Source organism: Triticum aestivum, chromosome 7A, assembly GCF_018294505.1.
Source record: "Triticum aestivum cultivar Chinese Spring chromosome 7A, IWGSC CS RefSeq v2.1, whole genome shotgun sequence".
NCBI classification, from domain to species: domain Eukaryota; kingdom Viridiplantae; phylum Streptophyta; class Magnoliopsida; order Poales; family Poaceae; genus Triticum; species Triticum aestivum.
Genome location: NC_057812.1, coordinates 719,279,080 through 719,292,090, shown reverse-complemented (window position 1 = coordinate 719,292,090; position 13,011 = coordinate 719,279,080). Strand labels below are relative to the sequence as shown.

At 41.6% G+C, this 13,011-nt stretch overlaps 1 protein-coding gene across 1 annotated transcript in view; it reads right to left on the bottom strand.

Annotated features, from left to right (window-relative positions):
- Positions 1 to 2,863: 2,863 nt before the first annotated feature.
- The window catches only part of LOC123153866 (GDSL esterase/lipase At3g09930-like), a 21,130-nt gene continuing 10,982 nt past the window's right edge, over positions 2,864 to 13,011 (bottom strand). Inside the window, exons 2-6 of the mRNA XM_044572776.1 lie at positions 7,882 to 8,053; positions 4,242 to 4,306; positions 3,761 to 4,050; positions 3,388 to 3,664; positions 2,864 to 3,283 (exon numbers count right to left, since the gene is read on the bottom strand). Of these exons, the coding sequence (XP_044428711.1) occupies positions 3,039 to 3,283; positions 3,388 to 3,664; positions 3,761 to 4,050; positions 4,242 to 4,306; positions 7,882 to 8,053 (1,049 nt within the window). The 3' untranslated portion in view covers positions 2,864 to 3,038. The remainder of the gene's footprint in view (positions 3,284 to 3,387; positions 3,665 to 3,760; positions 4,051 to 4,241; positions 4,307 to 7,881; positions 8,054 to 13,011) is intronic.

Genomic DNA, 13,011 nt, shown 5'->3' with positions numbered 1-13,011 from the left:
CAAGTCGAAATTTCACAAGCTAATTCAAAAACTAAGTGTAGAAGAAAATTCAGTTAGCTACTAATAGAACAAAATTCAGTTCACTTTAGTGTTCTATAATGAAATGAAAAAACTTCAGTTAACTACTAGTTTCATTCATTTAACTTCACCTAATTAACTGACGGTACCACTACCACTACCACTAGTAACCTAAGTGTAGAAGAAAATTCTGCTAACTACTAATAGAGAAACTTAGTTAACTTTAGTGCTATATAATGATGAGATAAAAAATCCAGTTAACTATTAATTTCAATCATTTAGGTCATTCATTTAACTTCACCTAATTAACCTATTGTACCACTACTAGCAGTAGCGCTACTAGCCTAATTAACTTAGTAAAACCCTACTACCCTCACTAAAAAAACATCTAATTAACATCTACTAGTACCACTACTGCCCTGACCTAATTAACATCTACTAGTATGACTATATACTACTAGCAGCACTGCTGCAACATTTTCTCCAGTTTGTTCCTTCAAGAAAAACATCTATGGAAACAAAAACCCTATTTAAACCCTACTGCCCTACCTAAATTTTTGCTCTAAACCCTACTGCCCTAGTTAAACCCTACTGCCCTAGATAAATTTTTGCTCTAACCTAGCCAACCTAGTTAACCTAATTAACCTAGCTAGTTAACTTAGTTAGGTAACCTAGCTAGCTAGTTAACCTAGTTAACCTAGCTAATTCCTAGAATAATATTTTCTGACCTAATTTTATACTTAGCTAATTTGATATATATGAAAATAGCTACCTAGGTTTTATAGCAAAACCTAGCTATCTAGGGTTCATACCAAAACCTAGGGTTCATGCTTAAACCTAGGGGTCATAACTAAATTCACCTAAGTAAATTAACCTAGAGAGGAGGGGTGGGGGCTTACAGAGAGGGTGCTCGGAGGAGATGGTGGCAGGGAGGTGCTCGGGGGAGACAGTGGCATGGAGGGCGTCGAGGGTGGCTTCGGTGGCGTCTACAGCAGCTTCGACGGCGAGGGTGGCTCCGGGGGCGTCGAGGGCGCGCGGCTCCGGTGGCGGCGACGGCGCGCAGCTCCGACGACGGCGACGGAGGCAGGATGGCGAGGGAGCAGGGGCGGCGAGGGAGAGGTAGGAGATGCGAGAAGAATGGAGAATTGGGGGAAGGAGGGACGCCCGCGCAGGGGCGAGTCAAACATAACGGCAACGTGGTTTCTGCAACAGCGCTATAGCAACTTAGCTATAGTGCTGTTTGGTGGACCGCGCTACTAGTTTAGCTAAGTTAAATATAGCGCGTGTAGCGAAAACACGCAATAGCTAAGGTTGCTACAGCGCTTTCATAAACAGGCGCTACTGCTATTGCTTTCATTTTTCCATTTTCTTTAATTTTCTTTTTCTTTTTTCTTTTCTTTTCCTTTTCTTAGTTGCAGCGCTGTCGCCTTAAAACGCGCTACTACTATTTGCTTAGCAGTAGCGCGGTGTGTAGACGGGCACTACTACTACTATACCTAGCTTGTCTCCAACGGTGTGGCAGTTATAGTAGTAGCGCTTTTTATTTGGCCGCACTACTACTATATAAATAGTAGCGGGCTTGTTCTCCCCGCGTTATTGTTAGGTAGTAGTAGCGCCTTGTTTTAGCCAGCGCTACTGATAATCCTCTGTGTATAAGGTTTTCCCTAGTAGTCAATAAATTCTTGGCGTCTTCTGTGTGAGGCATGAATGTTAAAATTTTGACTCACATCCAAGGGTCAAAAGAGGTCTTGTAAACAGTGAGACTTCCATGCACCATTGACGTCAAAAAAATAAGCAACACGGTGTAGTCTGCAATCTCTCTTCAGCACGCTGGGGCGGAAGGATGGTCCTCACAGGATCCAAGTCTTCATGGAAATACCGTCATCAACTCTGTAAAATTATCCCTTCCTTGACTAGCGCCAGCCCGTTTTCTACCGCTATCCACACAGCGGACACATTGCCGGTAAACACTATACCCAACAAATTCCCACTGGGGTACTATTTTCCCTATCGCAATCAGGCACATAAGCCCGTCGGAGCATCAAGCAATCGCCAAACTTGTTTTGCTAGAAGTTCTTGGTTGAATGCACGCACACGATGTAAACAGATACCACCCTTTGACTTAGGCAGCATCATTTTGCGCCAATTCAACTAGGCCATCTTCCTTTGTACTTTCTTCACCATCTACTAGTGCTGAATATGCTCAAAACATGTTGGACTCGCTTGAGCCCCCGACTTGATCAATATTTCCTTGTTCCCCGAAGACATCTCTCTCCCCCCTTAACTTGCTTCCAATACTTGAAATCTACACATTGCAGCTACACGATCAAATGCTTAACAAAATATGTGGCATATGGCCTAGCTTGTTACAGAAATGTTTTTGACTTTTGAATTGAAACAAATACCGATTAATGCAAAGGTCATCCCCAACAGCGGCAGGGAGCTAAGTGGAAGTTCTCACAGGCACGACCCGTGCACTTTTAATTACAGGTATGGGAACAACGGCATAAACACGGCCTTGGCGAGCCGGGGTGTACATGGTGAAGGCAGAACCTGATGGAACAGCCGAGAAGGCTGAACGAACGTATGGGGAGCGGTTGCCAGTGTGCCTCTTTCTCGTCTTTGCAACGTCAAACATAGCTGGCTTGGCACCGATCATACCCGTGCTACCACTAGGTGTGGAGCGTTACCTCAATCGACTAAGCCGCAGTCTTTGAGACCAAAGATCGCACATGCAGAGCTATATATCTACTCTTTACTCAAATAGAACCCGTCATCCAAGCACCTTCTCGTTTGCTGCAACTCCCCCGTGCTCCTCAAATAGATCCATGCTAGATTCAACATATATAGTATGACGAACTTTATTAAAACATTAAGGTCACTAGACAAAATTTCATGGAATACAAGGCAATAAAAACTCACAAGTTTCTTCCTAAATATGAATACTATCTATGCTAACCTAACAAAAAGATATTGCACCAACAAGCAACGGATCGATCCAAACCTAAATTACAAAGAAATCATGGAACATAGTCCCGATCTAGGAACTCCCTCAAAGGTTCTTCTAGTGCCTCTGTAACAGCTTCCCACCCAGCGGTCGTCGGGTAAGTCTCATCCCAGTAGAAATTCTTTTCAGGATTCTTGCATAGGTCGTAGAGGCGCTTCCCTGAAGGGCTAACCTGTCCACAGTACCCCAGCTCGGTGGAAGCCTCACAGCAAGGTGTCAGCTTGCGCTTGAAATTGTTTGACTGCTCCGACCCTTCACCTGCATACACACAGTTCCAACAGACGTTGAATAAAGTGCATACATGTGAAACCGGACTTAATTTGCATCATGCGCGTGCAGACATATAAAGTACGAGTACTTACCCGGGGCGTGATTAACGATGTCAGTGAAGGCAGTGTAGAGGTCCAGTATGTGGGCATTATTCTTGTTCCCCATCAGGTGTTCTATATTGTTGTTGTGCACAGTTGCGGCATAGTTTGCCAGAAGGTCGCATGTCGTGTAGTTGTTCGCACTAGTCCGCAAAGGCGTGCAGCCAATGGGATGCATGTTGTTCACTAGTACCTTTCTCACACCTAGCCTCTGTAGCTTCCCCACGTTCTTCGCAATCTCAGTCGTCACGTTCCCAATATAACTATCAATCTGCATGCAAGAGATGTTACTTGGTAAGAAGCTGGGTATATAGTAATTGCATACTGGTTAGTGTTTGCAAGTTTGAGTCTGCTAACTACTACTCACATCATCGAAGCTACTCAAGAAGGCATTGTCGACGTTGGCACCAGTCATGTAGTCACTGCCGGAGATGGAGACGAGAGCGACGGAGCTCTGAAGCTGTTGTTTTGAGATGACCCCAGTATTAAGTAGCCTCGTGAAAGCATTAACCTGTGTGGCAAGGGTCGGCACCTTCTTGTCCGGCACCTCGTAGACGCCAGCACCGCCGAAAGCAAAGGTCATGCCAGATGGGTCGCAAGATAGATGTGGCGTGAGCCTGTACGATGGAGGGGCTTCATTGAGGCCCAAGATCCTTGCTGCAAGGGAAATAAATCAATAAATATGAAGGATTATTTTTAGTACAACACATATAAGATTGTAAGGGTCAGAACTAAATGATCTAGAGCCTTGATATGATGGATTATTTTGGATGGTCTTAGATATAAGGTTGTACGTGCTCAAAAATATTTTTTCTATCTAGCATACCAGTATATATCTAGCTACGTACCGATGAAGTCAGATTGAATCCAATAGTTGGAAAGGCGTCCAGTTGGAACAGGAGTTGCAAAGAGGCTGAGATATCTTATAAAATCCGCCTAACTGCACCATTGGATTGTGCAAGGTATCTCATAGCACAAGGTGAAGCTTTTCGTGGGCATGATGAATCCTCCACTTCCATCAACCAGGGCAATTTTAGAGAGTTATTGGACTGGTATAAGGACAAGAAGGAAGATGTGAAGGATGCATTTGACAAGGGGGCTGGAAATGCACAAATGATTTGTTCTGACATCCAAAAGGACCTTGCTACAGCTTGTGCAATGGAGGTAACCAAAGTTATTAAGAATGACATTGGAGATAAGAATTTCTCAATACTTATTGATGAGGCTAGAGATTGTTCAATAAAGGAGCAAATGGCGGTGAGTTTGAGGTAACACATACCATCTTTTAGTGTTTTTATATTGCACTAGTAATGTTTACTAATCTGATTTCGTGATGCACGTAGATTTCTAGATGATCATGGAGTGCTCCAAGAGAGATTCCTTGCCATTAAGCACATCACATATTGCACATCTGCTGGAATTAAAGAAGCTTTAGTTGATGTGTTGGAATATCATGGTTTGTCAATTTCCAGGCTACATGGTCAGGGTTATGATGGGGCTTCAAATATGAGAGGGGAGTTCAATGGTTTGCAAAAATTGGTTAGAGATGAAGCTCCGTATGCATTCTATGTTCATTGCTTTGCTCACCAGTTACAATTGGTGGTTGTCACCGTTGCTCAATGTTGTCCTGCTATTACTGATTTCTTCAATTATATTCCCTTGATAGTGACTCAAGTGTGTTCATCTTGTAAAAGGAAAGATGCATTACTTGCCAAACATCAAGATGAATTGTTAGATTTGATGGAGAATGGAAAGATTTCAGCCGGTACCGGGTTGCATCAAGAATCTAACATAACAAGACGAGGAGATACTTGTTGGGGCTCACACCTCAAAACCTTGCTTCGTATATTCACAATGTGGAATGCTGTGGTGGATGTGCTAGGAATTGTTGTGGCTGATGCTCGGGAACACACATGCCAAGGTGGAGCTAGAGGTTTGCTTAAAAACATGGAATGCTTTGAATTTGTGTTCATCATGTTCTTCTTAATAAACTTTATGAGCAACACAAATCAACTATCCCAAGCTTTGCAAAGGAATAATCAAAATATTGTTGAGGCCATGCGTTTGATCTTGGATGTGAAAGAAAGCTTGCAGGACATGAGGGACAATGGTTGGGAGCCTTTATTTTGCCAAGCCAAGAACTTTTGTGAAACACATGATATTGATGTGCCAAACATGGATGATCTTGTTGGAACAATGGGCCAATCTGTTCGCACTAAGAAGAAGGTGACTCGGCTTCACTGTTACAAGGTTAGCATATTCAATGTTGCCATTGATGCAACTATCATCGAGATGAATCACCGATTCAATGAAGTTTCCACCGAGTTATTGGATTGCATGTCTTGTCTTAATCCAGCAAACAACTTTGCAAAGTTTGACGTTGACAAACTTATTCGTCTTGCTAAAATTTATGATGAGGACTTCACAGAAGCTGACCGGTTGTTGCTAAGAGTACACCTCCCCAGATTCCTTATGAACATTAGGAGAAGTGATGAATTTAATGGATGCCGGGATGTCCACACTTGCTCGTTTGATGGTTGAAACAACGAAACACACAACTTTCCATTTGGTATATCGCCTCATTGAGTTGACACTCATTCTTCCTGTAGCAACTTCGTCAGTTGAGCGAATATTTTCAGCAATGAAGATCATCAAGACAGACTTGCGCAACAAACTATCAAATGATTGGCTAAATGATTTAATGGTGTGCTATTGTGAGAAAGAGATATTCAGAAGCACTCACGATGACAAAATCATGATACAATTTCAGAAAATGACTGATCGGAAAGGACATTTGCCTTATGAGTTTAATGTGATTCCTTAGAGATATATATGTTAGTGTTACTAGTTTTAATACTTACATGTGCATGACTTATTGTTGTATCACTAACAAGTGTGCTAATTTGGACAGATGGCTTGTGGTTGGTGACTTGAGCGAGGGATCTTGGGCATACATCTCTATATTTTGGTGTGAAGCTATTCTATAACTACAATACCAGTAGCAGTACTAACCAGTAGTAAGAAGCAACATCTCATTGTCTTTTGTTATTGCTTCTCTCGTACTTTGATGCCTTGGTCTGTGAATTGTATGAACCTTTCTGGTATGTTTAAATGAATACTGCATGCTTTAGTTAGTATTCTGGGAAAGTTTGATTACATTTCGGCAAAAGGACAAGGAGATAATGGTTATTTAGCTGTACAAATTCAAATTTCAGCTCAAAATTTAATATTTTTCAAAAATCCCAAAACAATTAGAGTCAACACTAGATGCTTCCAGTAGTATTCTGTGATATTCTCAGCTCATTTGGATAAAAGAATTACGAGATGATGTTGTTTCTCTTGAAAGGAACATTCCATTTTTTTCTGCCGTTAACTTTGAGCCCACCCTCTAATTTCGTTCTGGATTCGCCACTGGCACTATGTACTTAGTCAGTGCAATGGTAAGAAGCTCACCCTTCGCCTTTTCATTCTTGTTGTTGGACGCCATAAGCTTAACCATTTGTGAGGTAGATTGAACTATGATGCCAAATGCTTGCGGAAAATTTTATTCTTATAGAGGCATACGGAGCGGGAATTGTAGAAATTGCATCAATTAGAGCGATCATGACATCTAATGAGAAATATTACATGTATAATTATTAAAATTAAATTTTGCACGACTTGATTACATTGACTAGGAGTGTATGAACTGCTTTGAGTGAGTGCTAATGTCATTAAATGTTTAATTTGACCCATGGCTTTTGCTTTGACAGGATCTACCTAGTCAATGGAATATGTGTCGACTGCACACGGTCCAGAAAGTGGACAAAAATTATTGGAAGTGAATTAAAATTAATGCTCAGTTCTCTGAACACGATGTACAAACCACATATGAAATATATTTCTAGTCGCAATTGAGACTGGTCACATGTATGTGTTTTTTTAGAATGTCACATGTATGTGTTGTGATCACCTCTTCCATAGATATATCTTTCAACCTATATGTATTAGTAGCTAGAAGAAAGGCACAAAATGACTATTGAAGTTTACATTTCTTTTGCTCTAGCTAGTAAACGGCACGAAATGTACTACTCCCGGTGTGAACATGATATTCTGCAACAAAAGCTGGATCATGTGTAATTTCCTTGACCTTGTCATTCAAATCAGGACAAGTCTTTTGAGAGTTAATGTGGCGGCTCTTTAGCTTTTTTCGATAAAGAGTGGCTTTATTGACTCAAAATATAGCATCGAGGATACAATTATAATGAGCTACACCTCGCCTCTGCATAACTAAGATGCACACAGCCAATACACACAAAGAAGCATGCTAGCAAAGGCACAAAAAGAAAAATCCCGAAGCATAGAAAGAACGATTGACAATGTATAGTGACAACCATCATAGCTAGCTAGGTCCTACTATTCAGCACGGACAACTACCGGTATACATAGGGTATAACTATCATGGCACACTTTTCATTGTTTGACTTGCTGATGTATATGCGTACATACAGTATACTTTTCCTTAGTCGGCGCTCGAAGTTGGAGCGGCAGATCATGGTAACACCGCAGTTCTGAGACAGGAAGACGGAGCGGCAAGCATGCGGCCACCTGATCAGCTGGTACCCTTGTGGGCAATCGGCGAGGTCACACCAGTGCGGCAGTCTCTCCTCCAATCGGTTCCCTAGGATGAGGCAGCAAGTTAATGTGTGTGGTGGTGCTATAGCACTCGATCTGCAGATTGAGGCGACCACTGATGGCTCTTGGTTAGGGTTCCTCTCTCTAAATATAGTTCGTACGGTGGGCAGCTCGTTTTGGAGAGGTTGTCGGATGCAACCGAAAGGCTCCTTTGTGAAGTGTGGTCGCTCTCACACCGACAAGCTTGCCTTCGGCATTGAGATGTGATCTACGGATAGCGGCTTGACAGAGAAGGCATGGCTGTGCAGTGACGACGGTGGAATTTCTAGCCAAGCGCATGTAGTTGTTGGGATCACAGAAGAGTGGTGGCGACAACATACGACAAACCCGATTTGGTGGTGCTTCTTGAGAACATGTGGTGAAACCCCAAGGTCTAACCCTAGTGGGTTATATCTAGCAACGATGTTATTGGGTTATTACCGTATTTGAGTCTTTGACAGGATATGTTCGAACTTGATCTTCTTGGTGAAAACATAGATTCTGGCCTCTAGTGATTGGATCCAGTGGCAATGGCCCTTGATCATCATTCCTTCTTGAAGGCATTATTGTTGAACACTTGCTGGGCCACACCCTCACCCAACAGCGCCACCACCATAAACACACCTAGTCGGCCCTAGCCAGCATCCCGGCATAGCATGCACCTCCGCGCCCAATGCGCGCTCGCACCACTCCATTGAGTGCCACACACCACTATCACGCATGCATCACCAGGTGAGCCCTGATGCGCATGAAACGCCCCGCCAGGTCTTTGTTTGCGGCCCTCCAGTGGAGGCGCAGTGAGAGGATAGGAGGGAGAATGGCCTAGAGGCATTTGTAGAGTGTTTTTTTTGGAAAAGGAGGTTAAACCCCCGACATCCGCATCAATCGATGCATACAATTATCTTTATTAATTATTCAACACTAACTAGAACATATATACATCAAGCCACCCGAAGCTACCACTCACACCTGCAAACTCGATAATGTGGAGTGCTCTCACTCGCCAGATCTAAAACCGGTGTCATAGCTGATCCATCCAGATAACATATTGGAATCAACTACCGGTGCAGCAGACCTAAACCATACACCACATGCACACGTTTCGAAAGCTTCCATCATCATCGAACCGCTAACCCATCATTAGGAGAGAGATCCGCATCATCCTTGCCGGTCCGGCTATCCATTGACGCCTAACACGTCTCTAAATTTTTGATTGTTCCATGTTGTTATATTATCAATCTTGGATATTTTATAATCATTTTATATAATTTTTTGGTACTAACCTATTGACATAGTGCCAAGTGATAGTTCCTTTTTTTCCGTGTTTTTTACATCGCAGAAAATCAATATCAGACGGAGTCCAAATGCCAGGAAACTTTACGGAGATTTTTTATGGACCAAAAGGAACATGATGGGCCCTGGTTGCACCTGGGGGGGGAGTCACGAGGAGGGGACAACCCACCAGGGTGCGCCAGCAGGCCCAGGCGCACCCTGGTGGGTTGTGCCCACCTCGGGTGCCCCCGGACCGCCTCTTTGCTCTATAAATACCCCCAAAATACCAGAACCCTAGGGGAGTTTACGAAATATTCATCCAGCCGCTGCAGAGTCCAGAACCACAATATCCAATCTAGACACCATCTCAGATGGGGTTCACCACCTCCATTGGTGCCTCTCCAATGATGCGTGAGAAGTTCTTTGTATACCTTCGGGTCCGTAGTTAGTAGCTAGATGGATTCAACTCTCTCTCTCTTGATTCTCAATACAATGGTCTCTTGGAGATCCATATGATGTAACTCTTTTTGCGGTGTGTTTGTTGGGATCTGATGAACTTTGAGTTTATGATCAGTCATATCTTTTTATATCCATGAAAGTTATTTGAGTATCCTTGATCTCTTATACACATATTCTCTTATAGCCTCATATTTCTTCTCTGATATTTGGGTTTTGTTTGGCCAACTTGATCTATTTATCTTGCAATGGGAAGAGGTGCCCAGTAGTGGGTTTGATCTTACGGTGCTTGATCCCAGTGACAGAAAGGGAACCGACACGTATGTATCGTTGCTACTAAGGATAAAAAGATGAGATCTATATCTACGAAATAGATTAACGGATCTTGTCTACATCATGTCATCGTTCTTATTGCATTACTCTATTTTTCATGAACTTAATACACTAGATGCATGCTGGATAGCGGTCAATGTGTGGAGTAATAGTAGTAGATGCAGGCAGGAGTCGGTCTACTAATCTTGGATGTGTTGCCTATGTAATGATCATTGCATGGATATCATCATAATTATTTGAGGTTCTATCAATTGCCCAACAGTAATTTGTTTACCCCTCATTTGCTATCTTTCTCGAGAGAAGCAACTAGTGAAACCTACGGCCCCCGGGTCTTCTTCCTCATATATTTTCTTGCGATCTACTTTTCCTTTGCATTTTTATTCAGATCTTTTAAACCGAAAATACAAAAATACTTTGCTGCACTTTATTTTATTTATGATCTATTATTTCAATCTATTACAAATTTCTCGCATCGTTACTCGAAAGGGATTGACAACCCCTTTAACACGTCAGGTTGCGAGGTGTTGTTTTTTGTGTGCAGGTGCTGTTTATGTTGTGGTTCTTGGTTCTCCTACTGGTTCGATAACCTTGGTTTCATCACTGAGGGAAATACCTACCTTCGATGTGCTACATCATCCCCTCCTCTTTGGGGAAATACCGATGTAGTCCTAGCAGACAGGAGTTTTCTGGTGCTATAGTCAGGGAGCAATCAAAAGGAATTTCTCGCGCCGTTGTCGGGGAGGATCTTCTACATAACCAGGTTCCTAATCACAAATCTCATCTCCTCGCAATTTACATCATTTCTCATTTTCCTCTCGTTTTCCTCTTCCCCACTTCACAAAATTTGTCGTTTTATTCACCTCTCTTTTTCTTTTGCCGTTTTCTTGCCAGATCTGTTTTTGTGTGTTTTCTTGTTTGCGTAGTCATGATGCCTCAAAGAAAATATTATGATGTTCCTTACCCAAATATTTGCTTGAAATTGAGAGAATTACTAGGGAATATATGACTACACAATTTGAGCACAATAAGTATTTTACTAAAGAACTTAAGGAGCACTTTGTTGTGCTGGATGCTATCAAAAAAAAAAACTTGATGATACTAGTAGAGAAGTTTGCAATCTTCAATCTAAGTATGCTTTTGCTAAAAGTTTGCTAGGAAAAATATCCGATGCACAAGCTACTCTATTAAATCAAATGGCTGCCAAACCAATCTCATTAGAGGATAAAAGTGATGAAGATCTTAAAATGATTGGTGTTTCATCTATTGATTCCTTGTTTAGTAAAGATAATATTGATGAAAAAGGGACTGGAGAAGATTCAACTTTAGGTAGAAGGTGTCCCAATATTTCGGAGGGTAAAAATCTTGTTGAGAAAATTGATGAAAGTGGGTTTGGAGAGGTCAAAACATTAGCTAGTGATGTACCCACTCTTTTGGATTACAAATACTTTAATTATGATAGTTTCTCTTTGATTGATTGTATTTCTTTGTTGCAATCCATGATAAATTCACCCCATGCTTATGAACAAAATAAGGCTTTTACTAAACATATTGTTGATGCTATGATGAAAGCTCTTGAAGAAAAATTGGAATTGGAAGTTTCAATCCCTAGAAAATTTCATGATGAGTTGGAACCTACTATAAAAGTCAAGATTAAAAACTATGAGTGTTTTGCTTTGTGTGACTTGGGTCCTTAAGTCCTTGTCATTTCCTCCTTCTAGAAAATCCGGGTTAACAAGCCAGCTTCATACTCAATTTGCTGACATTGGTTTCTCACAGAGAAATATTGTGAAGAGTAATCCACTTGAGTCGGCTTCCAAAGTGCCGGTTTAAGAAATATGGGTCTTGAAATACTTATCTGATATTCAGCCAGTTTGAAGATGTAAAACTTGCCGGTTTAATATTACCAAAATTGTCGGTTTATAAATATTGTTGGCACCGGGTCATAATTGTTGTCGACACCGGGTCATGTAATTGATCTTCCTGATTTACTCAAAACTGATAAACTAAAGACGTTCCTCCTTTATATGCATAATACTTGTAGCCCCCAAGTCTTAAGAGGAGAAGATAGTGATAACTTAAGACTTGCTCCAATAAGTGTTTCAACCTTGAAGAAATCCAGTTTGTTCCTCTCGATCATATAGACTAAATACTCCATATATGCAGCCCCCAAGTGCCGGGTTGTCATGCTTGCAGCAACCTGGGACTTGTAATTGCTTATAAAAACTTCAATCAGTGTAGCCCGCAAGGGCCGGGTCATTATGCAATAATGAACAGGGAATTTGTAAATATAATCATGTAGATTTTAGCAGTGATGTGTAGCCGCCAAGGGCCGGCTTAGTAAGATAATACTGAACCGGGACTTGATATATACTTCAATAGAAATAACATATTATAATGTAGCTTCCATCATAGGGCTTGAACCCACGTCCACAAGGTTAAGAGCTTTGTGCTTTACCAACTGAGCAACGAACCCTTTAATATAATGGATTAAGGCTTGTATACCTTGAATGTATGACAGGAGCAATTGGTAGCCCCCAAGGGCCGGCTCATTATGATATGATGAGTCGGGTCTTCAATAAGATGAGCAAAAAATGACTTTGAATTAGCCCCCAAGTATCATGGTGCATGCTTGCAGCGACATGAGACTTGCATATTTGATATAATCTCAATTTAAATAATGTAGCCCCATGTGTCGGGTCGTAAGCCTGCAGCGACTCGGGACTATTCCTTCCATTGTAGAATAAACCATATCCATTGATAAAATAATAGCCATTGCACCAAAGCGACTTTGAATACCTCATCTGTTGATAACCATAATAAAAAATCCAGCCATGTTGGCTATTTAAAGATTTGAATAATATACTCAATGATTTATAAGCGCATGATTACAATGGCGCAATCCAT